Raw genomic sequence first — 27,108 nt, forward strand, 5'->3', positions numbered from 1 at the left:
TTTATGGAACATCTACATAGGCGTACAGAGGCCCATTATCAGCAACCATCACTCCTGTGTTCCAATGGCACGTTGTGTTAGCTAATCCAAGTTTATCATTTTAAAAGGCTAATTGATCATTAGAAAACCCTTTTGCAATTGTTAGCACAGCTGAAAACTGTTGTTCTGATTAAAGAAGCAATAAAACTGGACTTCTTTAGATTAGCATCAGCATGTGTGGGTTCGATTACAGGCTCAAAATGGCCAGAAAAAAAGACCTTTCTTCTGAAACTCATCAGTCTATTCTTGTTCTGCAAAATGAAGGCTATTCTATGTGAGAAATTGCCAAGAAACTGAAGATCTCGTACAACACTATGTACCACTCCCTTCACAGAACAGTGCAAACTGTCTCTAACCAGAATAGAAAGAGGAGTGGGAGGCCCCAGTGCACAACTGAGCAAGAGGACAAGTACATTAGTGTCTAGTTTGAGAAACAGACACCTCACAAGTCCTCAACCTGCAGCTTCATTAAATAGTACCCACAAAACACCAGTCTCAACGTCAAGAGTGAAGCACACGACTCCGGGATGCTGGCCTCCAAAGTTATTGCACATGCGCACTTCAGAGTAGTCCGCATGTGCAATAATTTTGAACTTTGTAGTGTTGTACGAGAAGACTGCAGCCCAGGTAAGGAACAAATAGCAAGCAAACTAATTGGAGCAACATCAGTTACATTTCCTTGAGCAACTGCAATTGTAGCTAATTTAATTTATCCTCCTACAGATGGGTAAGAGCTCTTTCAAATATGCCTGGGAGAGGGAGTGAGGAATAACCATTGACATTTCATTGTTGAAATTCAACACCCACAAATACGCCGTTATGATAGTTTATGCTCCAGGCCATCGTAATTTCATCAAGAACATGATCACTGGGACATCACAGGTAAGCTGTCCATGGTAGCCTATCTGCCTGTGGGGGTTTGCAGTTTAGGCCAGGGATGGGGAAACTCCAGTCCTCGGGAGTTGGTGTGGTTTCACACTTTTTCCCATCCCTAGCTGGTTAAAGTAATTGCATTCTAAACTGAAGATGTTGAGTATTGGAGTCGGGTGTGTTGGCTGGGGCAAAAGTGACACCAATCAGTCCCCATAGGACTAGTTGTCTATCCCTAGTTTAGGCCAATGCGAATGATTGGTCTTGGTGGTAACCTAATCTTGTGCCTTTGTTCACCTTTCATTTCAGGCTGATGTTGCCCTTCTGGTGGTGTCTGCTGTCAGAGGGAAGTTCGAGGCCGGTATGGCCAGACCAGGGAGCATGCCTTGCTCGCCTACACGCTCGGTGTCAAACAAATAATTGTCGCAGTGAACAAGATGGATGTGACTGAGCCACCAAACAGCCAGAAACACTTTGACAAAGTGACCCAAAACATGAGCATTTTCCTCAAGAATCAGCTACGATCCCACTGCTGTGTAATTCCTTCCAATCTCGGGCTGGACCGGGGTCAAGCATATTCTCCCATCTCAGAAAGTGAGAATTTTGATTTAATTTATAAAGATGTCTGCTGTGTAGATGCCATTGTTCAAAGGCTGGAAAGTCAGGAGACCGGAGAGGCATGCAAATGGGAGAAATCTACTGGGGGGGAAAAACGGAGTAGTTGTCTCTTCTCTGTGCTGCAGGAGTGGGCACGCTTCCAGTGTGGAAGATCAAGACTGGGATTCTGAAGCCTAGCATGATCCTGTCGTTCTCCCCTGCAAAGCTTACTGCAGAGGTCAAGTCCATTCAGATGCACCACCAGGGTCTGGAGCTGGCTGGGCCCGGTCACAACGTGGGCTTCAACATCAAGAACATGTCTGTGAAGAACTTCCGCTGCGAAGATGTGGCTGAGAACATTGTACTGTACTGTGCTCATTTAATTCTGTATTACTTCCCACAGCTCATAATCTGAACCATCCTGGCAAAATCAAGACAGGCTACTCGCCTGTGTTGGACTACCACATCACCCACGTGACCTGCCGCTTTGCAGAGCTGAAGGAGAAGCTTGACCGTCGCACAGGGAAGACACTAGAGGACTTTCCCCAGATCCTGCAGTCTGGAGATGCTGCCACTGTCAAGATGATCCCCAACAGACCCCTCTGTGTGGAGAGCTTCTTCACCTACCCTCCTTTAGGTACACTACACTTCTCACCATCTTTTCAGGGTACTGGCAGTAAGCTTAGAAATTGTAGCTGTTACTGCATAACATTTTCTAGATCAAATGTTTTACTAGCACATGGCTTTCCTTCCTTCATGTACATGTCTGGTCTTTTTTACAAATGGCTGCTTGTTCACCAGGTGCTCCCCATCTAGATTATGGCTGACTTCGGTTTTTACAATTACATGGCAATACTGTGTTCCTTCCTTCAGGTCGGTTTGCAGCAAGGTACTTGAAGCAAACGTTTGCTCTGGGAGTCATCAAGTCAGTGGATAAGGATCAAAGAAGCACGCACAGAAAGGCCATGTCTCAAAATGAGTGAATTTTAGTTTACCAGTTCTGTTATGAAAAGAGCTTGAAGCATCAAGTTGACTGTGTGTGTTGCAACACAAAGCACTGTTTTTGAATGTGAAGTTGCTTTTACGTTTGACTCCTGTCACGACTTCCGCTGAAGTCGGTCCCTCTCCTTGTTCGGGCGGCGTTCGGCAGTCGACGTCACCGGCCTTCTAGCCATCGCCGATCCACTTTTCATTTTCCATTTTTGTCTTTGTCTTACACACCTGGTTTCAATTCCCCAATTACTAGTTCATTATTTAACCCTCTGTTCCCCTATGTTTGAGTAATTGTTTGTATGTTATACGGTCCGTTACGTGGCCTCGCTTTATTGTATTGTATTTGTCTATTTTGAGTAAATTACGTTTATATACTCATATCTGCTGTCCTGTGCCTGATTCCTCTATACAAGCTTACACACAGACCATATTACAACTCCTCTGGAATGACTTAAGGAATTGAATGGCCTGTTGCATTTTAGACTGCAATGTTGAAATGTGCAAAAAGCTTCAGACTGAAGTATTTTACTTTCACTGAAGTTCTGTACATTAGTAGCGAATCTTGTACAACTTTTTCTTTAGAAGTGACTACATAAGTGTTAGTTTCTGTACATGCTGTTCTCGTTTTGCATTAGTATAATTAAGGCAGCTAGGTTGGTGACATTTATTCTTACTATTGGCATATAAAGAAGGCAACTGATTCAAATCCATTACAACAAAACACTTTAATACAATGGAATGATTGGGGTTGATATTCCTTTACATGGAGTGTAAACCAGAGGAATTAGTCAATGGGGAGTAAAGAACACATCTATCAGTTCCATCTATTTGCAATGACCTGTCCAAAAAGTACTCCGCGTTCTAAGGATAACGCTGGGCTAGGCAAACTTTATTTTTGCTCGACTGCCTCTTTCTGGATGAATTTGAATGTCCACACCGGCTACATCTTAGTTTGTCTAAACAGTGGCACTTATGACGTATCCCATGTATAAATCCTGATTGACTTAACCCTGTATGGGTTTGAAGTGTCAATGGACATTTGTTCAAATCTCTCCCTAGGCCATCTGAGAATTCTCCCCAAATATTGCTTAGACTGACCTCATTAACCTTCCCATGTACGCATGAGTGTTAGTAGCGATCAGAAGTGGTTCTTCAAACCCTGAGTGGCTTTTTTAAATAGCACTGCTCAATTCCAGTCATGTTTCTACCATGCACAGAAAGGTCTACATAGTAGGGTGGAGATGACTGGTCACACAGTGAAACGGTGTTAAGAGGAGAGAACTACTGGTGACCTGTGAGGTTCCACAGGGGCTTCTGATATCCCACCATACAGTAGCAGCAGGTGTGATACTGAAACAATCCTAATACATGTGCACCACAAAGCGAGCAACGACAAGGAATACACTGAATTAATACTTATTTCATCATGAGTTATCATGGTAGGTTTCAGTTGGAGACATGAGAATCTCTTCAGTCTAATGGGGTGTAGGATGACGAAATGGTGAGAGACGAGTGACATGGTTTCTTTCATATTTGTCCTTCTCCAGAAATGCAAGCAATGATATCAGTGATGACCACCAGTAAAATGATTACAGATAATATTCAAACACGGCTGCCCTGATATCTGGCAGGCAGAGAGCACATGTATAATTGTACATGGTTGTACAATAAAACATGTATATACACACACACACAGAAATATATATATACATACATATATATATATATATATATATATACACACAGTAACAGCATGAACATAGACTTTAGGGTAAGTGCTAGGTTTTGAGAGTGGCTATGGTAGCCATAGGCCGTGCTCTAAGGTTAAGATAATACTGGTAAGAATACTCATTTTATTTACAACATGGATGTGCTCAGCATCCAGTGGCTAGTTGAGCCTACTTGGGTTTCTTGTGTTTTTTTTTTTAGCACACTGGTTTCATATGTTGTTACAGTAGCTATTTACAGAACAGGGATACTACTAGGGGTGAGGGTGGGTGGGGGGTTATAGTGCAAGCCTCATCTGGCTGTCATTCACTTAGGATGTGGACAAAGGACATTGGGAACGCCCCTTTCCTTTCCGTCTGCCCTTCAATGTGGCCGATCTGAAAGGAAACAGAGAGAGAGAGAGAGCGATAAGGTGTTAGGTGAGGGCAACCGCACTGAACAGTGTTCTTGTTCAATGTTTAGCCTGCAATAAGGTCTGTTTGGCTGTGAGTACGGCAAAGTTGTAACTAGTTAAGGTAACACCAGGGAGCCTGCTAGGTTGGGACTAGTTTAAGGTAACACCAGTGAGCCTGCTAGGTTGGGACTAGGTTAAGGTAACACCAAGGAGCCTGTTAGGCTGAAAATGGGTTAGGGTAACACCAGTAAGGGTGTAACAGTTTAAGTGTAGCACCAGTGAGCCTTCTAGGGGGCCGTTACTCACCCACCACTCCCCGTCCTCCTCTCCTGTCACTATGATCACCTCTCCCTCCACAAACGTCAGCTCGTCATCGTTGTCAGCCTGGCAGTCATAGATTGTCTTCACCCGCCGAGATTTGGTCTTCCCCTAAACACACACATGAACATTACCAAAATGTCACTAGAGACAAGTCAATAGTATGTGGACTGGTCTGGTTGCTAAAACATTCTGTGTTGTGACCCACCAATTAACAATGCCACCACAACCCTGTCTGTGGCCTCAACCCAAGAGGAACTGGCCACAACCCACCAGTGGGAACCCACTACTATTTGCAGAACTACCTATTTTACTCAATAATACCAGAAAAGCACTATGGTTTCTGCTGTGTGTCCTTGAGTGAACTTTACCGTGTTGATCTTCCGGGGCAAGGGCACTGGTGTCTCTGGAGCACACGCCGGGCTCCCATTGGTGTCCTCGCTGCCCTGGGGGGACGGGCTCTCCGTCTCTGCCTGTTGATTAGCCACCGGTGAGTCGGGGGGCTGGGCCTTCGGCGCAAGCTCTCCAGGGGGTGGTCTCGGAATGGGCAGATCTGCTGCCCCTGGTTTCAGATGGCCGTCTTGGGAGAGCTGAGGCTTGGGGGGTAGGTCTTTGAGCTGGGGTTTGGGCGGTAGGTCCCCTAGCTGGGGTTTGGGTGGGAGGTTGGAGAGCTGGGGCTTGGGGGGCAGTTCTCCAGGTTTAGGGGGCAGTTCAGAGAGCTGGGGTTTGGGGAGAAGGTCCCCTAGTTGGGGCTTGTCGGGAAGGATGGCTTTTGTTAGGCATTCAGGTCCGGGAGGGGATTTCTGGAGCACCTCCGGAGGCAGGCCAGGTTTGTCCATAGATGGGTGTAGGGTGTCGATCTTACGCAGTGCCACTAAGAGAAGAACCAGGACACAAGTACTATATTAAACATATGCTGACTCTAATGCTGGGCCATATGCCACAAATAATGTGCTCCCACTTTCAGTTATAGGCATTGCTAATCCCATTTCAACGTACCTTTCTGAGGTAGTTTGGGTAGAACCCTTGGACCAAGTGTAGACTTTGTGTTGCTAGAAGTAGTGCTAAAAAAACAGATGGTTATATGAAGTTAATGAAACATGACCATCAGATCAAAACTCTCAATCTGGCTATTATACCTAAACAATATTCTGGAAAATATTCTAAATGCCTGCATCCAAAATGGATGTCTATGTACCTTTGCTGCTGTGGAATGCCCTCAAACTTGTTGGATAAAGGTGACATCTTGTTCGCAGGAGGAGGGGTGGAGTCACTTCCTGAAATATCGAGATGGTTGTGAAAGATGGAAATATGCTGCTCTGTGTCTATACATAATAATATATAGACACTAATAATATATTCAGCCCTATATTTCCCCAAGTCCCAAAATGGTCACCTAAATAAGCACAGCTTGTATGTTGGATTTAATTCTCCTTATTCAATTGTTACTATTATAATTCATAATAATTCCTTATGATTCGTATGTAAAAATATTTGAAGTCCATCTATACATAACGTATTGGTATGCAGTGCATTCGGAAAGTATTCAGACCCCTTCAGTTTTTCCACATTCTGTTACGTTACAACCTTATTGTAAAATGGATCAAATGATGACATAATGACAAAGCAAAAACAGGTTTTTAGAAATGTTTGCAAATTTATAAAAATCTAAAAAACATTTACATAAGTATTCAGACCCTTTATTCAGTATTTTGTTGAAGCATGTTTGGCAGCAATTACAGCCTTGAGTCTTCTTGGGTATGACGCTACAAGCTTGGCACACCAGTATTTGTGGAGTTTCTCCCATTCTTCTCTGCAGATCCTCTCAAGCTCTGTCGGGTTGGATGGGGAGCGTCGCTGCAAAGCTATTTTCTGGTCTGTCCAGAGATGTTTGATCGGGTTCAAGTCCAGGCTCTGGCTGGGCCACTCAAGGACATTCAGAGACTTGTCCCGAAGCCCCTTCTGTGTTGTCTTGGCTGTGTGCTTAAGGTCGTTGTGCTGTTGGAAGGTGAACCTTCGCCCTAGTCTGAGGTCCTGAGCACGCCGGAGCAGGTTTTCATCAAGGATCTCCCTGTACTGTGATCCGTTCATATTTCCCTTGATCCTGACTAGTCTCCCAGTTCCTGCCCCTGAAAAACATCCCCACAGCATGATGCTACCACCACCATGCTTCACCGTAGGGATGGTACCTGGTTTCCTGCAGACGTGACGCTTGGCATTCAGGTCAAAGAGTTCAATCTTGGTTTCATCAGACCAGATAATCTTGTTTCTCATGGTTTGAGAGTCCTTTACGTGCCTTTTGGCAAACTCCAAGCAGACTCTTATGTCCTTTAGGTGCCTTTTACTGAGGAATAGCTTCCGTATGGCCACTCTACCATAAAGGCCTGATTGGTGGAGTGCTGCAGAGATGGTTGTCCTTCTGGAAGGTTCTCCAAAGCAGAACTCAGAGTGAACATCGGGTTCTTGGTCACTTCCCTGACCAAGGCCCTTCTCCACCGATTGCTCAGTTTGGCTGGGCGGCCAGCTCTAGGAAGTGTCTTGGTGGTACCAAACTTCTTACATTTAAGAATGATGGAGGCCACTGTGCTCTTGGGGACCTTCAATGCTGCAGAAATGTTTTGGTACCCTTTCCCATTTGCTTGTCTCGGAGCTCTACAGCTCTATAGCCATCACTAACACAGAGAGGCTGCTGCCTACATACAGACTCAAATCATTAGCCACTGTAATAAACGGATCACTAGTCACCTTAAAAAATGCCACTTTAATAATGTTTACATATCTTATTTTACTCATCTCATATGTATATACTGTATTTTATACCATCTATTGCATCTTGCCTATGCTGCTTGACCATCACTCATCCATATGTACATATGTACATATTCTTATTTCATCCCTTTACATTTGTGTGCATTAGGTAGTTGTTGTGAAATTGTTAGATTACTTGTTAGATATTACTGCATTGTCGGAACTAGAAGCACAAGCATTTTGCTACACTCGCATAAACATCTGCTAACCATGTGTATGTGACCAATAAGATTTGATTTGACAATTCCTTCAACCTCATGGCTTGGTTTTTGCTCTGACATGCACTGTCAACTGTGGGACCTTATATAGACAGGTGTGTGCCTTTCCAAATCATGTCCAATCATTTGAATTTACCACAGGTGGACTCCAATAAAGTTGTAGAAACATCTCAAGAATGGTCAATGGAAACAGGATGCACCTGAGCTCAATGAGCTCACCTCGAGTCTTATAGCAAAGTGTCTGAATACTTATGTAAATATATTTGCAAACATTTCTAAAAAACTTTTTTCTCTTTGTCATTAGGAAAAGGGAAAGGGGGAAACCTAGTCAGTTATACAACTGAATGCCTTCAACTGAAATGTGTCTTCCGCATTTAACCCAACCCCTCTGAATCAGAGAGGTGCGGTGGGCTGCCATAATCGACATCCACGTCTTTGGCGCCTGGGCTAATGTTTGATGCGAGAAAATTATAATTCAATCCATTTTAGGCTGTAACGTAACAAAATATGGAAAAAGTGAAGGGGTCTGAATATACTGTACTATAACTGGTATACAAATACATTGCTGTACCCCAACATGCAATTTTTATAGTAGAAGAGGTAGGGGGCTGAGCTTTCCATTAGCTACCATTATGGACTATTATGAGGTACAACAGCTGTATGCTAGGGATCTGGTATTCCTCAGGTAATGATCAGCATTTTCTTCCATACTAATGATGTTTGAGGACATTGTCTCACAGCAAGAGGAGACTGTAATATGCTGTTTGTATTTCACATGACAGACAAGACAAAATAATAAAACAAAATGATCTGACATCTAACACATACATTAAACAGGATTGCCGTCACACAACAAAATGATCAGGCTGTGTCTGTGTCATTCATAAACAACACTGAAACACTCTGGTCATGGGGAAAATATGGTTGGAAACCTCAATACTTGGACAGATATGGGTAACTCTGGTCCTGTAGGGCCTCAGTGTGGGTATGCAATTAGATTGACCTTAGTTCAATCATGTGTGCTAGTGCTGGGCTGGACCAAAGGCCTGCACACACTGCGACTCTCCAGGACCAGAGAGTTGAATGTATTATAGATCATGTCCTTCTAATAAAGACGACCAAGAAGTATTCAGATGTGCCTGCTTGGGTCTGGCCACAGAGGGAGGACTCACCCCCCGGATAAGCCCCCTCTACTGTGAGAGAGCGGGCTGGGCGGGTCAGACAGGGTGCGTTTGTGCCCAGGGGGGGGGGGCGGAGGCCTCTTCTTAGACAGGGTGGAGCTGCCTCCAGGGGTGAGGGTGGAGGGAGGAGCTGGAGGGGTGACAACATACAAACTCATGCAGTGAAGGGACAGGCGATGGACACCTGGGATACCAACAGGAAGGTGAGGGGCTGGGGAAGGTAGTTTGAGAGGGAGGTGTCTTGCCATCAGGACAGGGTTCAACAAAATGGCTGGACAACGTGGGGGAGATATGTTAACACAACATCAATGCAGGTAAAAAACAACATACTGGTGAACAGAACAAATCCTGGATGGGAATACAGAGAAGATGGACAGAGAACAATGTATATGTATTGTGTGTGTGTCGTTTTAGAGGTGTTTTCCTATCTTTGTAGGTGGGTGTACACCACAGGAGGTGGGTGGCATCTTAACTGGGGAGGAAGGAAGGGCTCGTGGTAATGGCTGGAGCCGAATAGGTGGAACGGTATCAAATACACCAAACGCATGGTTTTCATGTGTTTGGTGCAATTCCATTTACTCCATTCCAGCCATTATTATGAGCCGTCCTCCCCTCAGCAGCCTCCTGTGGTGTACACACTCCTGAGATTCTGGGACCTACGGTAAGTTATCCCAAAGCAGCTAGTCCCATTCCCAGCAGTGTGTAAGCCTGGAAACAGACGTTAGAAGAATGTGGCTAATAGAGAACTCAGCCAGTCCGAGAGGAAAGTGAAGCTGCATCCCAAATGGAACCCTATATCCTACCTATATAGGGCTCTGATCAAAAGTAGAGCACTACATAGGGAATATGATGTCAACACTTTACAGCTCAGGGGTGGTGACATGTCACAAAATGTAATGAAACTGTGGGTAAGTAAAAAATAATGAACCGCACTTCTACAGTGCCATTGTTACAAGTTCAAGACGCCACCACCCTTATTTTTACTGGGACGTAAAGTTCTACTAGTACAACTGCACAGCAACTGCACAGCAGGACAAAATGTAAAAACTGGATATTCACTGATGTATGGTCGAGTGCCAGCCAGAGTGGCGTAGTGCGAGTGAGAGCCGAGGAATGCCAAATGGGGCGCTGAAAGAGAAAGAAAGGATAAAAACAGAGAGAGAGAGAGAGAGAGAGAGAGAGAGAGAGGGATGAAGAGTGTGGGACAGAATCTATGTCAAGCTCAGAGAGCTTCTCCCACACACTGGTTTGCATTTGAAATTACACCCTTTTCCCCATGTAGTGCATTACCTTTGACCAGAGTCCTTTGTAGACCTTGGTCAAAAGTAGTGCACTATATAGGGAATAGGGTGCCTTTTGGGACGTCGACAATATAAAGCAGCCGATAAAATCTTATCAGTGACAAGCTAAGTAAAAGAGGAGAAATCGCACCAGCAAATGCCTAAGCAAGCCACTCCAATGACCACTTAAAAAGAGAACTGCGGGTAAAATCTCTTGTGGGTAAAACGAAGTCGCTGGTTTTCTTAGTTTGTATTGTAGTTTGTATTGGCTTCAACAATGTACTGTATTGTAACAAGGATATAGTCGTTTGTATTGGCTTCAACAATGTACTGTATTGTAACAAGGATATAGTCGTTTGTATTGGCTTCAACAATGTACTGTATTGTAACAAGGATAGTGAATAGTAAACTGTGGTGTGAGTGTTTGTGTTCTAACTCCTGTCTTCAGGGAGGAATGTTATGGTTCATTATAATTGTGCTGACTGCTGGTTGCCTCCTGAAGTCTGTTTGTATACTGTCAGATAGTGTTGATGATAAGGAAGTGTGCTGGTCTTCGTCCCAAATGGCACCCTATTCCCTATATAGTGCACTGTTTGACCAAGGCCCATAGGGAATCACATAGGGCTCTGGTCAAAAGTAGTGCACTATGTAGGGCATAGGGTGCCATTTGGGACGCACCCCTGGATTCCCAAAATGAAGCATTAAAATGATCAGCCGGGTGTATTATCCTATCTGGCTGTGTGCGTGTCCACTTCCCCTTTCACGCCCACCTCGCCTGCAGCCATCATTTCCCGGGAGGTGCCTTGCTTGTGTAAACAGTCTATATGACAGCCGCTTCCCACCCTGATTGACAAAATACATTCCTCTCAAGGGTGTGTGTGTGTGTGTGTGTGTGTGTGTGTGTGTGTGTGTGTGTGTGTGTGTGTGTGTGTGTGTGTGTGTGTGTGTGTGTGTGTGTGTGTGTGTGTGTGTGTGTGAGAGAGAGAGAGGAAAAGACGAATCATATCAGCAACTTGGTTAACTAGTGTTATGATAACAATGTTTTATACTGAGCAAAACAGTAAACCGTATTACTGTGTTATTCCTGAGTACCAGTGTTAGAGATAAGAGACAACTTGCAAGTCTCCATACATGTAAATGCTAGCCAACCAGACAATATGGCTGAGTATCCAATGAACATTCCACAACTGGCCACACAATTTGCATTTGCATTTGCATTTAAGGTAGAAATTTGCATGAACATCAATGCAAAAAGAGGAGATAGGTCAAACATGATCTCATTATATCTCCATGTATCTTGTCATGCTTGTCACACTGATAAGAGTGCTCCGGGTTGAAGTTTCCCCTAGGTACAGATCTAGAAACAGCTTCCTCTTTCCCCATTCCTATCCATAACCATGAGTGGGGAAAATGCAAAACTGACCAAAGATCAGCGTCTATGGGCAACTTCACCCTACACTGATAAGAGTCTGGGCCTTGGCCAATCACAATCAGGTCTCACCTTTGCCCTGGTTCCTGGGGGGCAGAGGGGGAGCGTCGGCCACAGGGGAGGAAGAGGAAGTGAGGTCGGTGGAGGCGGAGTACATCTGGTTGGTGATGGCGCTGTAAGACATGCGCTGCTGCTTGTCCCGGTGGCTGATGAAGCCCGGCAGAGACAGCTTGTCATGAGGAGACATGCTGGACGCGTGGCAGAAACTCTGCGGCCTGGGGGAGCGGTCTTTCTTGATGGGACTAGGCTGCAGACAGAGAGGGGGAGAGAGAGACAAGAGACGAGGCGTCAACTTGGGGACTTTGACTTTAACATAGGCCTAAATCATGCATTGATGTCAATGGGAGATTGGTGCAAATATTGAAACTCTGCGTGTTGATTTCAAGGTGTGTGCTATGTCCAGACGTGTGTGAGCGTCAAGTCCCAGTCCGACCTTGTCATCCAGATCGTCATCGCTCTCGTCGATCTCATCAAGCCTCAGGCTCCACTCATACTCCACGTGGATGTGAGGGTAAAACTTTCCCGCTGCAGCCTGCAACAGCTGGGACACACACGTACACACACACACACACACACATTTTGATTACTTTACCTGGATCCACAATGAAACAATAAAATACAGAGGAGGACCTAAATGTTTAATAGGTTATAGAAATAAACACACTGCGATTATACTCCACAAAGCAAGTCAGTCGAAAGGAACTGTATTTTAACCAACAATCTACCACAATGAATAGATTACGTCAAACATGAACAAGAATGTTGTTCTTTATTTTGATGTGCAAAACATGACATAATATCCTTGATGGCAAAGCACCAACTTAGGGTTTTCTGGTACAAAGTGCCAATGGTAACCTTACACCAGTAATGGTTTCATCTCTGGGAGAATCTCAATTGCATTTCCTTGACTCATCGTGTGCTCTCCTTGTCTCCTTCTCAAAACCCATTGGAGGAAAATGTCAGAGGGGAGGAACCTTTGACTTTCTTATACTATGTGTTTTGAGAAGGAGACAACGAGAGATTACTTTTTGGGATAGCTGCCGGTGTGGCCATGAGATGGGGGTAAGATGGGGGACAGGAAAAAAGGAGAAAAGTGGAATATGAAATGGTGGATCACACAGAACTTTTGGAAGAGCTACAGAAGGAAATTGAACGTGACGAGAGTGAGGATTAAATAATTGCGATGGCAGTTGTGGTGAAGACCGCCAAGCTTGAGCCTCGTCTTGATGATGACAAAGATGAATCTGGCCCAGTGGGAATGAGATTTTTGGAGGGAATGGGTCCTTGCCTTCTGGCAGATCCATATGTGGCGTCAGGTTGGGTAGAGAAGAGGTTGAGGAAAGTTGGGTCGGTGAAAGTGAATCGTGTAGATTTTTTGCGTTTTTGCCGTCCAGATGGCGCGTGCGCTCTGCTATATGCGACTGGGAACAAGAACTGTGACTTGCTTTCCTCTCTGGAGCAGGCCGCTGTTGAAAGGAGTGATAACTGGAGTGGTGTTAAGTGTTGAGGAGGATCAACTGAAGTTGAAGATTCTCCGTGTCTGTGACGACCGCCGTTTGGTGCGACGTAGACCCGATGGAGACTGTGGTGAAACAGAGAATACCGTTCCACTCATTCCGCTCCAGTCTGTACTACTGCGTTTTGATGCAGAGTTTTTACCAGATAAAGTCAAGTTAGGATGTGTCAGTTATCCCGTGAGAGCTTTTGTCCCGAATCCATTACAGTGTTTTAGGTGTCAAGCTTATGGTCATGTGATGTGGCAGCAGCTTGTAGGGAGGAGATTCCTAGATGTGAGAAGCGTGCAAGAGGACATGAGACAAAGGAATGTGTAGTATATCTGAAGAAAGTTGTGTATGTAAACTGTAGGGGTGCCCATGGTGCTGGAGATCAGAGGTGTCTGGTGAAAGAAAGGCAGGTTGAGGTTGCCAGGATCAGAGTAGTGCAGAAGATGTCATATGCTGAGGCAGTGAAGAGAGTAGTAGAGGAAGATGGGTCCAGGGTGAGAGATCCTAAGAGGTTCCCTGTGAGTAGGCTGAGGCCAATAGAGAGTGATAGGAATAACATGTGCTTAATTAAGATGAGTTTTTGGGCGTTCATGGCCATGGTCGTCAATTGTACCGCAGGAATGGAACGTAAATCACAGAGGATAGATGTTGTGGTGGCAGCTGCAGAGAAATACTTGGGTGTGCAAGATTTTACGGCAGAAGAGTTACAAGATGTTTTGAACGATAGGGTCCCGTCCTCCCAAGCTGCTGGCCTGGAGTAGGATCAGATAAGGCCAAAGTAGAGTAAAAGTGGTGAGGTTTTAATGGGTGTAGGGTTAGTTGGTAGGGCAATTTTTTCACAAAGTGTAATGAATTCATACTACAGAATAGTAGGCTGATACACAGCCAATACAGTAGGTGGCGGCATGCACCTATGACATTTGTTTGCGGACCAAAGAAGAAGGAGGAGGCGAGGAGAGATGGTGCGAGGAGTCAAGGAAACGCAATTGAGGTTCTTCCTCTCTAGTCACTACAGCCCTGGGTGGGCCTTTGGCTGCTGCCCTCTAGTGTCCAAAAATGTGGTGGTCAACAAGTCCCTTCAATCTATACCCGTCTACTGTGCTGCTACAGAATCAGATATAGTGTGGATACTACTTCAACAAAGAACAGGATTGCATCTTTGGGTATTGCTATTAAATAATACAAATAGCCAAACATATAGTGGATATGGAGCATATTGGCTCATGTTCACAGTGAGATACTTACTGCCTCCTCACACTGACTGTTCTTCAGTCGCCTGGCAACTTCCAGTGCCGTCTCACCATTCTGATTGGCTAAAAGAACAGGCATGAAATTGGTTACACATGAGTCTGACACATTCCATCAAAACTCAATTTTGATTGAGAACAGGCATGTTCACATAATCAAAGTGTGTGTGTGTGCGTGCATGCGTGTGTATTACTCACTGATGTCAGTGGCTGGTTTGCCCCTCAGCAGTAGTTTGAGGCATTCGTGTTTCTCGTACATGCAGCAGTAGTGCAGGGCAGTGTTTCCCCACTCTGTCTGCTTATCCAGGTTCCCACTGTGACACAAACACACAACAAGGTCATGTCACGGTCACACCCCAGAGGCTCTTTTACACAGAGGTAAAGGTGTCACATTATCATTCACTCTTTGATCATAAGAAACAAACAGACATAAAAACATCTAAATATACTTGTAAGCCACACTAGCGTGTTGACAGGTCAGTGGTTGGTCCCCATTTTATCTATCCTCAAATGGAAAACAATTCAGCCAATTTGCAAGTGTTAGCATGAAATTGTGAAGGTAGACCTATTAATTACTGAGGATCCTCCATTTCCCGGTCTGCCTGAGGGGCAGCGAGGCAGGGAGTAAACCATCGAGAAGACTGAGAGGATTATATTAAGGCGGGGAACAAGTGGCTGCCTGACCCAGTTCTGTTTGCCTTGTGGGAATCTAAGCTGTGCTGAGCTCTACCCTGCTCATCTTCCTCTTACAGTAGTGGAGAGATGAGGAGAGAACACTGGCTTCCATGAAGGTATTCCATCAAAATGTCACATTTAAGACTTCATTTTACATGACGTAATGGTGGAATTACTATTTATTTATAGTATTCTGTTATATTTTTGAGTAATTGAGCAAGACAGCTTATGATGTTGTGAGTTTTCACTGCTGTTAAAATCCCATTTCCAATCAGCACAATGCTTCACGTATGGCATAATATGCTTATTTTCACTTAATTTCACATTCCCTTATTTGGCAATTTACCTGTTCTGCACGAGGAAGTCGACCAGGTGCAGTGAGGTCTGGTCAGCAGTGCGCACAGAGTAGTGGAGTGCAGTCTCTCCGGCCTCCTGAGGGGGGCGATCCCACACAGAAAAAGACATGCAAGACATCATGGAGAGAACATCTCTCTCTCTCTTTCTCTTTTACAGCATTTAAAGAGGCTGCAGACAACAAAATGGCTCCTAAAATGTGCTTCTCTCCCCCCAAGGCAAGACTGCGAGCGTGATGCGAACATTTCCATGACATAGAGAGGTTTGGATGTACCGATGCCGGTAGCAGATACTGAAATGAGGATTCAAGGCTGGCTTCAGTCTACAGCCCGCCCGTCCCAATATGAACAAATGCCACCACCACCTCCCTGGTCATGGGTGAACTATTCCACACTCACACTTGCCGAGATAATCAGCCATCAAGTCGTTGAGATTTCCCCTGGTGGATGTATCCTTCAAGCAGCATTCATGTTGCGTCTCCTGGTACTCTTTTCATTGAAAATGACTGGTAGCTATGTCGGTAATTATCTCTACAAGTGTGAGTCCCCAGAAAGGAAACTTATTGGGAAGAGTATGCATACACTGACACAATAATACCAACTACTAGGAGTACAGCTGGGGTATCTGTTTGGGTCTCTGTCTGGGACCCTCGCTGTCTGGGACTCTGGGTAATGAGCTATCTGCTGAAGACACGCAGCCTGCATCCCAAATAGAACCCTATTCCCTTGATAATGCACTACTTTTTACCAGAGCCTTGGCCAGTGCACTATAAAGGGAATAGGGTGCCATTTGGGAGAGAGACTCAAATCAGGTTCACTGACAGACAGGAATGTATTTGATATCAGTGAGTCAGCCTGGACTGGGAGCTCTGCCTGCCTTCAAACAGAGTCAGTGATACATCCCTGGCCACTATTCCCTATAGACTACTTCTGAGAGCACACCGCATCGCTACGTGGGTCAACGTTCGGTGGGCCACTGTACTTATAGCTCAACTGAGTGACTTTACTCGTTTGAGCAATGTTGTCTTGTCCAACATTGCTTAGTAAAGGGAGTAGAAAACGCAATTGCTCTCTGTGGACTGCTCATTACTGCCCATATACAGTGCAGCCTCCTTACAGGCTCAGTACAACCTACTATTTCCCTATGAAACAGTAGACTTCTGCTCATATTGTCAAATAATACCCACCATACCAAATCAGGGCCTGCATTCAAAGCATCTCAGAGTAGGAGTGCTGATTTAGAATCAGCTTTATTTTGGGTATCATAATGAATAAGATTATATGGATAGGGGGGACCTGATCCTAGATCTGCAATCCTATGAGACGGTTTATGAGTATGGGCCCTGATCAGGTGAGATGAGATAATAATACAGTCCAGGGTCTATGAGGTCAGACTCACCTGTCCACCCTCAGGCAGGGGCTCCATTAGCTCTACCCCCTCAGCGTACACCTGGATGAGAGACAGCAGATCCCTGGACTTGACCGCCTCACACAGCTCGATAGTCTTAGCTGCCGAGGAGGTACAGGTCTTCCGTGCAAACTTGTGGTCCACATACTTAGCATTGATGAACTCCTTCCTCACTGTCCTGTAGGAGGGGGAGAAGGGGGGGAGGAGAAGAAGAAGAAGAAGAGTAGTAGAATAAAGAGATGGAGAGGGTTTTGGAATGTTTGTGCGGATAGCTTTTGCCATAGAGATCCTATAATCCAGTTTCTAGCAAGAATGTTTTCCTGACCAAGATGGCCATTTTTTGGCCAAGTTGCTAGGATGCCCATGCCCATTCTAGTGTTATATTTAATTATGTGGCTTTTCCTGCCAGACACATCTAACTGCATATAAGCTCAAGCATACACCAGATTATGCATCCAGTGAAGGTGAGGTCAAATTTCTATGGAGTTTCTAGTCTCTAAGCAGTTCATGTAGTTGTTGCTATTGATGATGCTGTGTACTTACATATCACTTGAAGAAGTGGGCTTTGGTGAGGGACAAGGAAGGTTCCCCTCCATTATTTCATTGAAACTACTGTTCCCTACGTTCTTGGCCAGCTGTGAAGGAAGAGAGACATTTGCCTAAGTATCAAGTCAACATATGAATGTTAAGATGCTCGTAAGCACTTTGCTTTAATTGTCGTAATCATAATCACATCGTAAAATAAAGATTGATTTATTTCTAGCCTGTTTTTGAGTCTATTTTGTATGTTGATTTACTGTGAAAAAAAATCTAAACGTATTTTATTTACTCACCAAGAGTTCAGAGGTGCCTAGTTTATCTAGCTCCATGGATTGGATGCGTGAGATGTGCACTCCCATCTCCCGGTGGATACCAGAGCACTCGATGCAGGTCAAGATGCCTAGGTTAGTGGACAGCCATTTTGGATCTAAGGGCACAGACAACATGACAACATACGTTTGTTGCACACAGGCTTGTGGATAGCTGTCTTGGCTGTCTTGTACAGACGTTTTGGTTCCAAAAACAGAAATATAGATATTTTTTGTACTACCATAAACATACAGTATATATTTGAAATCCAGAATGAAAATGCTGAAGGGGGTTAAGTATTATAAGTACTAAGCTGACGTGTTATTTCAGGGTGGTATTCATTAGGCTTCAAATTAAAGAAAATGGACTGAAACAGGGAATGACAACCTGAACTTGTCCAATAAGAAATAAATGTTTTCCATTTTGTTGCAAAACGTTTTGCTACGGTTTGCACTAAAGTCCACCATCCCCATCAATGTAAGCAGTGGCAACACACAGCACACAACACTAGAGGGCCTCGGCAACCCCAGGAGCACCAGCCATACTGACTGGACTACCAGATCCCAGCAACTAGAATACATTGCATCATTCTGTGTCAAGCAGAATGCCTGAACATGCTCTGACAGCAGAGCTATGTGGTGGAGGGCTAGAGAAGCTTTGAGCTCTTCCCTGTAAACCACTACAGCGACTGACACCACAGCCAAGCCTGAGTGATGCAACTTAAGGTGGCTTATACCCAGCCTGATATCAAGCCTGAGAGCCATACGCAGCTGCGCCGATGTAAACAAACTATCTTTACAGATGGCTGAGTGCTGTTAGCTGCTAAGCTTGCTAGCGTGTCTGAATTTGACAGGTCTGTGGCGGACGGACGGGTGGAAGGGTGTCAGAGGCGATGAAACATCAATACAGCACACGTATGATGGCAAACTGACTTGCCTAGTTAAATAAAGGTTACATCAATAAAAAAAATAGATGGCCATAGAGATGACAGAATGCACAGGGTGGGGTGAGAGCTCTAGAGCTGCAAAATAGTTGCCACTAATACTCCGCTAGAGAGTTGTATTTAGACCGGACGGGGTCAAAGGAGCACCATAAATGAGCCTGCAGTACACTAGCTGGAGGACTCGTTTTAGGGCCCTGTCACAGCCAGGGGTCACTCTACACAGTATGACAGTGTCGCATAGCTACAAAGGAGCAGCTTGGTCGACTGGGAGGATGAGAGCAGCTTAGCAAGGCATCAGAATGAAGTAGAAAGCATCAGAGAGCAGTTCAAATGTGGCTCCCAATCTCCCACTGTGATGCCGTAACTTTGGGACGCAGCCTGTGTCTGTTAGCATGCTTAAAACAACGGGTGTGGCTTATGATGGCCAGACCGGCGCATTATCGACCTGTTAAATGTGAAATGAACTCGCTCCAAAGAGGGGGGGGGATGTGTGTGAATTATGTAACACAGTGATGTAATGATGTTGATGTTGCAAGAAACACAGGTTTATTTGTCGCTAGCAGCCTGCTAACTCCCTCAGTGGGCTCTGTTGTGTTTATGCTGACAGAGGTGGATAGGGTGATTAACTGAGGCGGTGTGTGTGTGTGCGTGCGTGGGCGTGTGAGTATTGGGGGAGTCAAAAGGCCAGGGTGTCTCTGCTCTGGGGAGTCTGTTTTTACAGCAGGGGAGGATCAAGTTGGAGGAACAGGGGCCAGAAAGGGCCAACACCACTGTTATATCAAGAATACAGAGGCCCCTGATGCTGCTGCTTTGCTGCTTGCTTGGGTAAAGACATCAGGCTGGCTGCATAGCATATCTCAGGTGTCACCTACTGAGCGAGATAGGGAGCAGCCATGACAGTGCAGAACAGTGGATCGATGTTGGGCTGAGCAGGGATTTCGGAGGGACAACCTTGAAGATGATGAAGTACCTATAGGGGTGTGTGAGCTCAAGGGCGAGTTAAAATGCTGAAGCAAAGGTGTTGTTGTCTTCTCCTATAACAAGGTGAATGGTGAGTATGCACAAAGTAGTGGTATATAGGGGATGATATACAATATGAGGCCCTTGGAAATCCATAGAGGTGGTGGTCAAACACACACACACTCACACATAAACATTGTACTGTATATGCACCTGCAGCGCCACAGTCACAGCAGACTTCGTTGCCAGGGATGCGCAGCACGTCATCTATGATGGCTTTGGTCAGGTCCTCGAGGCCGTCGTCTCCTCCTCCTCCTCCTCCTCCACCTCCTCCGTCCTCTCCTCCACAGAATGCCATGTTCAGAGCCTCCTCCTTACTGTTGGATAGCACCGAGATCCAGCTACACACACACACAACACATACACACAGAGACAGATACGCAAACAGAGAAACAAGTTATTACAGAGCAAGGGTGTTTTAAAAATGTATGAGAATTGTATATAGAAGAGTGCATTTTGGGGATTTCTGTGTACATAAGCCTCTTAGGTAGAGGCTTTTAGACAAGGGGATGGGTCAACTCCAACTCCATCTGACAGTATATTCTATACTGTATGTATTAATATGTATACTGTATTATCTTGAGCCCTTGACGTTTACACTGAGTGTACAAAACATTAAGAACACCTTTCTAATATTGAGTTGTACACCCTTTTGCCCTCATAAAAGCCCCAATTCATCGGGGCATGGACTGTTGAAAGCGTTCCACAGGGATGCTGGCCCATGTTGACTCCAATGCTTCCCACAGTTGTGTCAGGATGTCCTTTGGGTGGTGGACCATTCTTGATGCACACGGGAAACTGTTGAGTGTGAAAAACCCAGCAGCGTTGCAGTTCTTGACACACTCAAACCGGTGCGACTGGCACCTACTTCCATAACCGTTCAAAGATACTTCAGTCTTTTGTCTTGCCCATTGACCCTCTAAATGGCACACATACACAATCCATGTCTCAATAGTCTCAAGGCTAAAAAAATCCTTCTTTAACCTGCCACCTCCCTTTCATCTACACTGATTGCAGTGGATTTAACAGGTAACATCAATAAGGGATCATAGCTTTCACCTGGATTCACCTGGTCAGTCTGTATGTTATGTTCTTATTGTTTTGAATCCACCCTAGATATGATCTAAATGTGCCTACAGTGTCAACCAACACATCTGAACACCCTCCACACACACACACACACACACACACACACACACACGCACGCACGCACGCACGCACGCACGCACGTACGTACGCACACACACTGTAGTTAACCTAGGAAGTCCTTCAACAGCACAGACTCCTCACAGCCGTCTGTCTGAGTGCGCTCATTAAGAGTCAGCCAGGAAGTAACTGCTGCTGTTGCCAACCCACCCGCTGTTCAGCACAGCACAGTACAGCACAGCTCCTTCCTACTTGAATGTAATGTGATTTGTGGATTCAAATAAAGTATTTAAAATGTGTGAGTGTGTGTGTCGGCTAGGAGACAATCATTGTGTTAATTAAAGTATGTTTCTGTGTGTGTATGTGTGTGTGTGTGTGCGTCCGTGCGAGCGTGCACGCGAGAAATAACAAGAAATGAGTATGAAGATACGTGGGTGTACGCGTGTCTTTAAGGGTGAGTTGTTTACTTGCGATACACAAGGCGTGGGTGGGCGAACGTGTGATTGCATAACACAGGGACGTTATACTTTCAAACAATAAATGTTTCATTTCAAACATTTATTCCACGCCCTATGGGCCCTGGTGAAAAGTAGTGCACTACATAGGGAATTGGGTGCCATTTGGGATGTATCCTAAGGCGAGGCTAAGAGGCAAGGCCTATTGTGTCGCAGTAACGTTCATGTGAGCGTGGTTAAAGGTAGTGGTTCATAAGGGTCATGGCCCTGACAGTTTAGGAAGACAGAGAATTTGGAAAAGATTAGAATTACTGATTGGTGGGTAGGAAGTAGCAGAAAGAGTGAGAGAGAGAAAGGAATGATGTGTCTGCACCTGAGCAAGTGACAACCACAGATCCAGATAGATAGAAACCCTTACTGCTGCTAGCACCTAGCAGTCCCTTTTCTCTCTCTAAGTAATACAAACACCCTGTCAATGGAGCATGAAAGGCGCTGTCTTTCTTTGTTAAATCTCACTGATCATTCAAGCCCATAGCTACATTATCAGGGCCAAGTTCATTGCTTCAGTGTATTACTTTGTACCTGCCTTTAGAGTTAGATACTACAGTAAAACAATGTTTATAATGTGATGACTGTGTTGATACACTTACATGACAAACTCCTGTTCATCCTCAGCCTGGAAGTGATATGTCCGGTTATCTGTGGGCAGAGACAAGATTAGAGGGGAATGTGATCTCAGACCTTGCAAACACTGTGTAATCATGTCATGTAATATAGCCCTGTTGTGAGATGCATGTTGGGTAATTCACAAGCACAGAGTGTTTCAGGTTTTCCTCTCAATGTTGAGACGCCATTCTTCAGCCAGTCAGAAAATAGAGTAGGTGTCAAAGAGCGACTGGCGCCCTATGACACAAAATGGTCTCTTCAACTCTTCCTGTTTCTGAATGTCCATAAGAAGTCATTTAAAAGGCCCCTTCTCTCACGGGCCACCCAGCCCATGCACCACCCACAGTAACTGCTGTATTGGCATAAGGGTTATGGTAAGAGGGGTACTTACGGGAAATTAGATCGAAGCACTTCCTGTCCTCAGCGCAGGGCTTGACCTGGCAGGTGAGCAGGTTGAGTTTCACAGGCTGCTTGTTGGACTGCACAAACACACAGACAACTTAGCTACTTGAAATTATGAAAATGAGTCTGTACATCGACCAGTATTGGTCCTATGAAACTAACACTACAAGCCTACCTGACTCTGGATAGGGTGGGGTGGTAGAGTAATAGGTCAATTAATATTTTGATGTTTGGTATTGTGGATATGTCCTTTTGTCTCGGCTGAATAAAGAAACTATATACCGTGCCTTCAGAAAGTATTCGGACCCCCTGACTTTTTCCACATTTTGTTACGTTACATCCTTATTCTAAAATGTATTTGAAAAAAATAATTCTCAGAAATCTACACACAATACCCCATAATGACCAAGTGAAAACAGGTTTTTAGATTTTTTGAAAAATGTATACAAAATTAAAAACAGATATATTCAGACCCTTTGCTATGTCGGGGTGGCAGGGTAGCCTAGTGGTTAGAGCTTTGGACTAGTAACCGAAAGGTTGCAAGTTTGAGTCCCTGAGCTGACAAGATACAAATCTGTCATTCTGCCCTTGAACAGGCAGTTAACCCACTGTTCCTAGGCTGTCATTGAAAATAAGAATTTGTTCTTAACTGACTTGCCTAGTAAAATAAAATTGAGCTCAGGTGCATCCTGTTTCTATTGATCATCCTTAGGGTCTTTATTGGAGTCCATCTGTGGTTAATTCAATTGATTGGACATGATTTGGAAAGGCACACAACTGTCTATATAAGGTCCCACAGTTGACAGTGCATGTCAGAACAAATACCTAGCCATTAGGTCGAAGGAATTGTCCCTAGAGCTCCGAGACAGGATTGTGCTGAGGCACAGATCTGGGGAAGGGTACCAAAATATTTCTGTAGCATTGAAGGTCCCCAAGAACACAGTGGCCTCCATCACCACCAAGACTCTTCCTAGAGCTGGTAGCCCGGGCAAACTAAACAATCGGGGTCATCGTCCTTGGTCAGGAAGGTGACCAAGAAACCAATGGTCACGCTGACAGAGCTCCAGAGTTCCTCTGTGGAGATGGGAGAACCTTCCAGAAGGACAACCATCTCTGCAGGTCTCCACCAATCAGTCCTTTATGGTAGAGTGGCTAGACGGAAGCCACTCCTCAGTATAAAGCACATGACAGCCTGCTTGGAGTTTGCCTAAAGGGACATAAAGGCCAGCATCCCGGAGTCGCCTCTTCACTGTTGATGTTGAGACTGGTGTTTTGCGGGTACTATTTCATGAAGCTGCCAGTTGAGGACTTGTGAGGCATTTGTTTCTCAAACTAGACACTCTAATGTACTTGTCCTCTTGCTCAGTTGTGCAGTTGTGCCTCCCACTCCTCTTTTTATTCTAGTTAGAGCCAGTTTGCGCTGTTCTGTGAAGGGGGTAGTACACAGCGTTGTAAGAGATCTTCAGTTTCTTGGGAATTTCTCACATGGAATAGCCTTCCTTTCTCAGAACAAGAATAGACTGACGAGTTTCAGAAGACAGTTCTTTGTTTCTGGACATTTTGAGCCTGTAATCGAACCCACAAACGCCGATGCTCCAGATACTCAACTAGTCTAAAAGCCAGTTTTATTGCTTCTTTAATCAGAACAACAGTTTTCAGCTGTGCTAACATAATTGCAAAAGGGTTTTCTAATGATCAATTAGCCTTTTAAAATGATCAACTTGGATTACTTGGCACGTAGCTCACACAACGTGCCATTGGAACACAGGAGTGATGGTTGCTGATAATGGGCCGCTGTACGCCTATGTAGATATTCTATAGAAAATTGGCTGTTTCCAGCTGCACTAGTCATTTACAACATTAACAATGTCTACACTGTATTTCTGTTCAATTTGATGTTATTTTAAATGGACAAAAAGGGGTCAAGGGGTCTGAATACTTTCTGAATGCACTGTATATATATTTTTTAAAATCTCTAACGTTTTATCTCAGGATGTTGATTCAAGTGACCTTTTTTTTGCTTTGAAACACGGCCTTAAATCAATCAGTTCTACTACATCATTAGAATCACTGAGACCAGAGTAATTGATTGATTACATTTGTCCACATTTACTGTATGTCTCTGAAAATAGAAACAGCCCCACAGAATACTGTAACTGTGCCACTAATAAATGACCAAATATGATACAATGATAACTTGTACTCAGTGACCCAGAGGCACTGTATGTGTCCCAAATGGCAACCTATTCCCTATGTAGTGCACTACTTTAGACCAAAGCCCAATAGTCAAAAAGTTGTGAACTACATAGAGAATAGGGTGCCATTTGGGACACAGAGCCTAAACACTAGACACAACAGTGTAGCTAGCCTAGGGAGGATCCCAGGTATTCCCTCAGTACTGGCTGTGGTCCAGGCAGCACCACTTTGGGTTGGCTACAGTACAGTACCCACTGTCATAATATGATAATACCACTGTGCCCAGCTAGCACGTGTGTAGACTGGGCACTGCATTGTGACTGTGCCCGGGCATGCGGTCAGCGGGCGGGCAGAGGGGGGGTTAACAAAATGTTAACAGGCTGTGATGAGCCCCACCAGACATGCCACCAGGGGTCTTTTCACAGTCTCCAAATCCAGAACAAATTCAAGAAAACGTACAGTATTATATACAGCCATGATTGCATGGAACTCCCTTCCATCAAAGATTGCCCAAGTGAACAGCAAACCTGGTTTTAAAAAACAAATAAAGCAACACCTCAGCGCACATCCCCTCCCTCCTATTTGACCTAGATATTGTGTGTGTGTATTGATATGTTGGCCATGTGTGACGTTTTACATTTATGTAGTTTTGCCCTTGAGTTGTTCTTGTCTATTAATGTTCTGTATCACAGTATGTCATGTTCCATGTTTTGTGTGAACCACAGGAAGAGTAGCTGCTGCTATCGCAACAGCTAATGGGGATCCTAATAAAATAACAAATACCAAATGAGCCCTGAGGTGAGGCCGCCTGACTGGCACCGCGCCTCGCAGGCAGGGTCACCCAGAGTTCAGCTCCCTGGCCTGCCACAGGGGCTGATGGGAAATAAACACAGAGCGGAGCTGCAACATGCCATCAGACAAAGAACTGAAGATAAGTACATGGATTCTCTGTGCGTTTTCTTTTTTATGGAGGTGCAGACAGGCAGGCTCGTACATAGGCTACACTGTATCATTTCCTTGAAAGGAGGGTGTCTATATATCCAGTAAATGAGATGATAGTATTATGATATTTGGGGGATCCACCGCAATCTAAAGTGGAATTATACAACATTTGGGACATGCTAGTTGTGTCTGTGTGCACTCTCTCTGTTGCATGTGCACGTGTATCTCTGTCTATCTATCTCAACATTGCTTATTGTATTAGCTCCCGGCAGCAGATAGTGAATATCTGATCCAGTGCTGCTATACTCCACAGTATCCACATGCCCAGGGAAGAGAAGAGCCAGCAGCAAACTCAGAGATGAGTCACCACAGCAAATGGAGAGGGGGGGCTGAGGGGTTGCCCTGGCAACCCATCCATGTCTATTCCTCTCTGCCAACTGCCAGATTGATAGTGCTCTAAACAGCTTCTTTCATACCGGATGTTGCCTCTGATCTAGCCTCCATAAGTGTGTGTGTGTTTGTGTATGCGCGTGTGTGTGTGGTATGTTTGCCTCTCACCGTTGCATGAGAGATGGTGAGCATGCCACCCTTCACTGAACACTTCCTCCTCTGCCACACCTTCCTCAGCCTGGAGGAAGACAGCAACACCAAGGCACAACAAAAGATCAGATAAGGGCTTTGCATATCTGAGTGTATTAATATAAACGCTTCTTCAGTACTGTTCAGTGTGTGTGTATGTGTGTATGTGTGTGAGACCTACCCATCACTCTTCTTCATCAGGTAGCCTTTCTTCTCACAGCCAAACTCTTTGTTGCCCTGTAGCTGGTGCATGCTGTAGCCACCCTGCTTACTCTGGGAGTCCTGCGGCAAGTCACACAGTGTTCAGACACAGAAAACTCAGCAAATCACCACAAACAACCAACCAAATATACCTCTTACGGAGAGTGCAGGCCAGGGTTGTTATTATTTATCGGTTAATGTTTGATGTTCAAAGGACCATGGCGTCCGTCCCAAATGGCAGCCTATTCTCTATTTAGTCCACTGCTTTTCACCGGGGCTCTGGTCAAAAGTAGTGCACTGCATGGAGAATAGGGTGCCATTTGGGACACAATCATGTTCTAAACACACTATTAAATGAAAAACAGAGTGGAGTGCATGCTCTTCAAAATGTCTCAGAAGTCAAATGCAAGCAAGACCAACAGAAGCATGCCAATCGTGCACACTTACTCTTCTAGACTTGAGTCCAGACAAGCAGCGAGTAGAGAGGGAGATAGAGGGAGAGAGTGTGAAAGAAGCAGCTGAGAAGTAGGCGTGAGACAGTGCCTGCATGCATGCATAGAGTGTAGGTGTTAGTTTAGTACAATATATACAAGTAGAGGGATAGTG

General features: G+C 44.9%; 1 protein-coding gene and 1 pseudogene across 7 annotated transcripts in view; one reads left to right on the plus strand and one right to left on the minus strand.

Moving 5' to 3' along the window:
* Positions 1-858: 858 nt before the first annotated feature.
* On the plus strand, positions 859-2,333 carry LOC106578711 (elongation factor 1-alpha-like; annotated as a pseudogene).
* An 872-nt stretch (positions 2,334-3,205) lies between these two features.
* LOC106578677 (arf-GAP with SH3 domain, ANK repeat and PH domain-containing protein 1) overlaps positions 3,206-27,108 on the minus strand; it is a 74,718-nt gene continuing 50,815 nt past the window's right edge. For 2 of the 7 annotated variants that reach the window (XM_045702193.1, XM_045702191.1), the window contains exons 12-32: positions 26,950-26,958; positions 26,483-26,583; positions 26,281-26,350; positions 22,574-22,661; positions 22,167-22,215; positions 20,069-20,256; positions 17,937-18,070; positions 17,647-17,738; positions 17,095-17,281; positions 15,689-15,774; positions 14,866-14,981; positions 14,666-14,733; positions 12,349-12,456; positions 11,928-12,162; positions 10,206-10,274; positions 9,138-9,276; positions 6,138-6,215; positions 5,939-6,003; positions 5,311-5,813; positions 4,928-5,050; positions 3,206-4,604 (exon numbers count right to left, since the gene is read on the minus strand). In XM_045702193.1, the coding sequence (XP_045558149.1) occupies positions 4,530-4,604; positions 4,928-5,050; positions 5,311-5,813; positions 5,939-6,003; positions 6,138-6,215; positions 9,138-9,276; positions 10,206-10,274; positions 11,928-12,162; positions 12,349-12,456; positions 14,666-14,733; positions 14,866-14,981; positions 15,689-15,774; positions 17,095-17,281; positions 17,647-17,738; positions 17,937-18,070; positions 20,069-20,256; positions 22,167-22,215; positions 22,574-22,661; positions 26,281-26,350; positions 26,483-26,583; positions 26,950-26,958 (2,583 nt within the window). In that variant the 3' untranslated portion in view covers positions 3,206-4,529. Of the gene's footprint in view, positions 4,605-4,927; positions 5,051-5,310; positions 5,814-5,938; positions 6,004-6,137; positions 6,217-9,137; positions 9,277-10,205; positions 10,275-11,927; positions 12,163-12,348; positions 12,457-14,665; positions 14,734-14,865; positions 14,982-15,688; positions 15,775-17,094; positions 17,282-17,646; positions 17,739-17,936; positions 18,071-20,068; positions 20,257-22,166; positions 22,216-22,573; positions 22,662-26,280; positions 26,351-26,482; positions 26,584-26,949; positions 26,959-27,108 lie in introns of all 7 variants that reach the window. The other 5 variants (XM_045702192.1, XM_045702194.1, XM_014157765.2 and 2 more) reach the window with 5 other exon arrangements.

Source organism: Salmo salar, chromosome ssa19, assembly GCF_905237065.1.
Source record: "Salmo salar chromosome ssa19, Ssal_v3.1, whole genome shotgun sequence".
Taxonomy (NCBI): domain Eukaryota; kingdom Metazoa; phylum Chordata; class Actinopteri; order Salmoniformes; family Salmonidae; genus Salmo; species Salmo salar.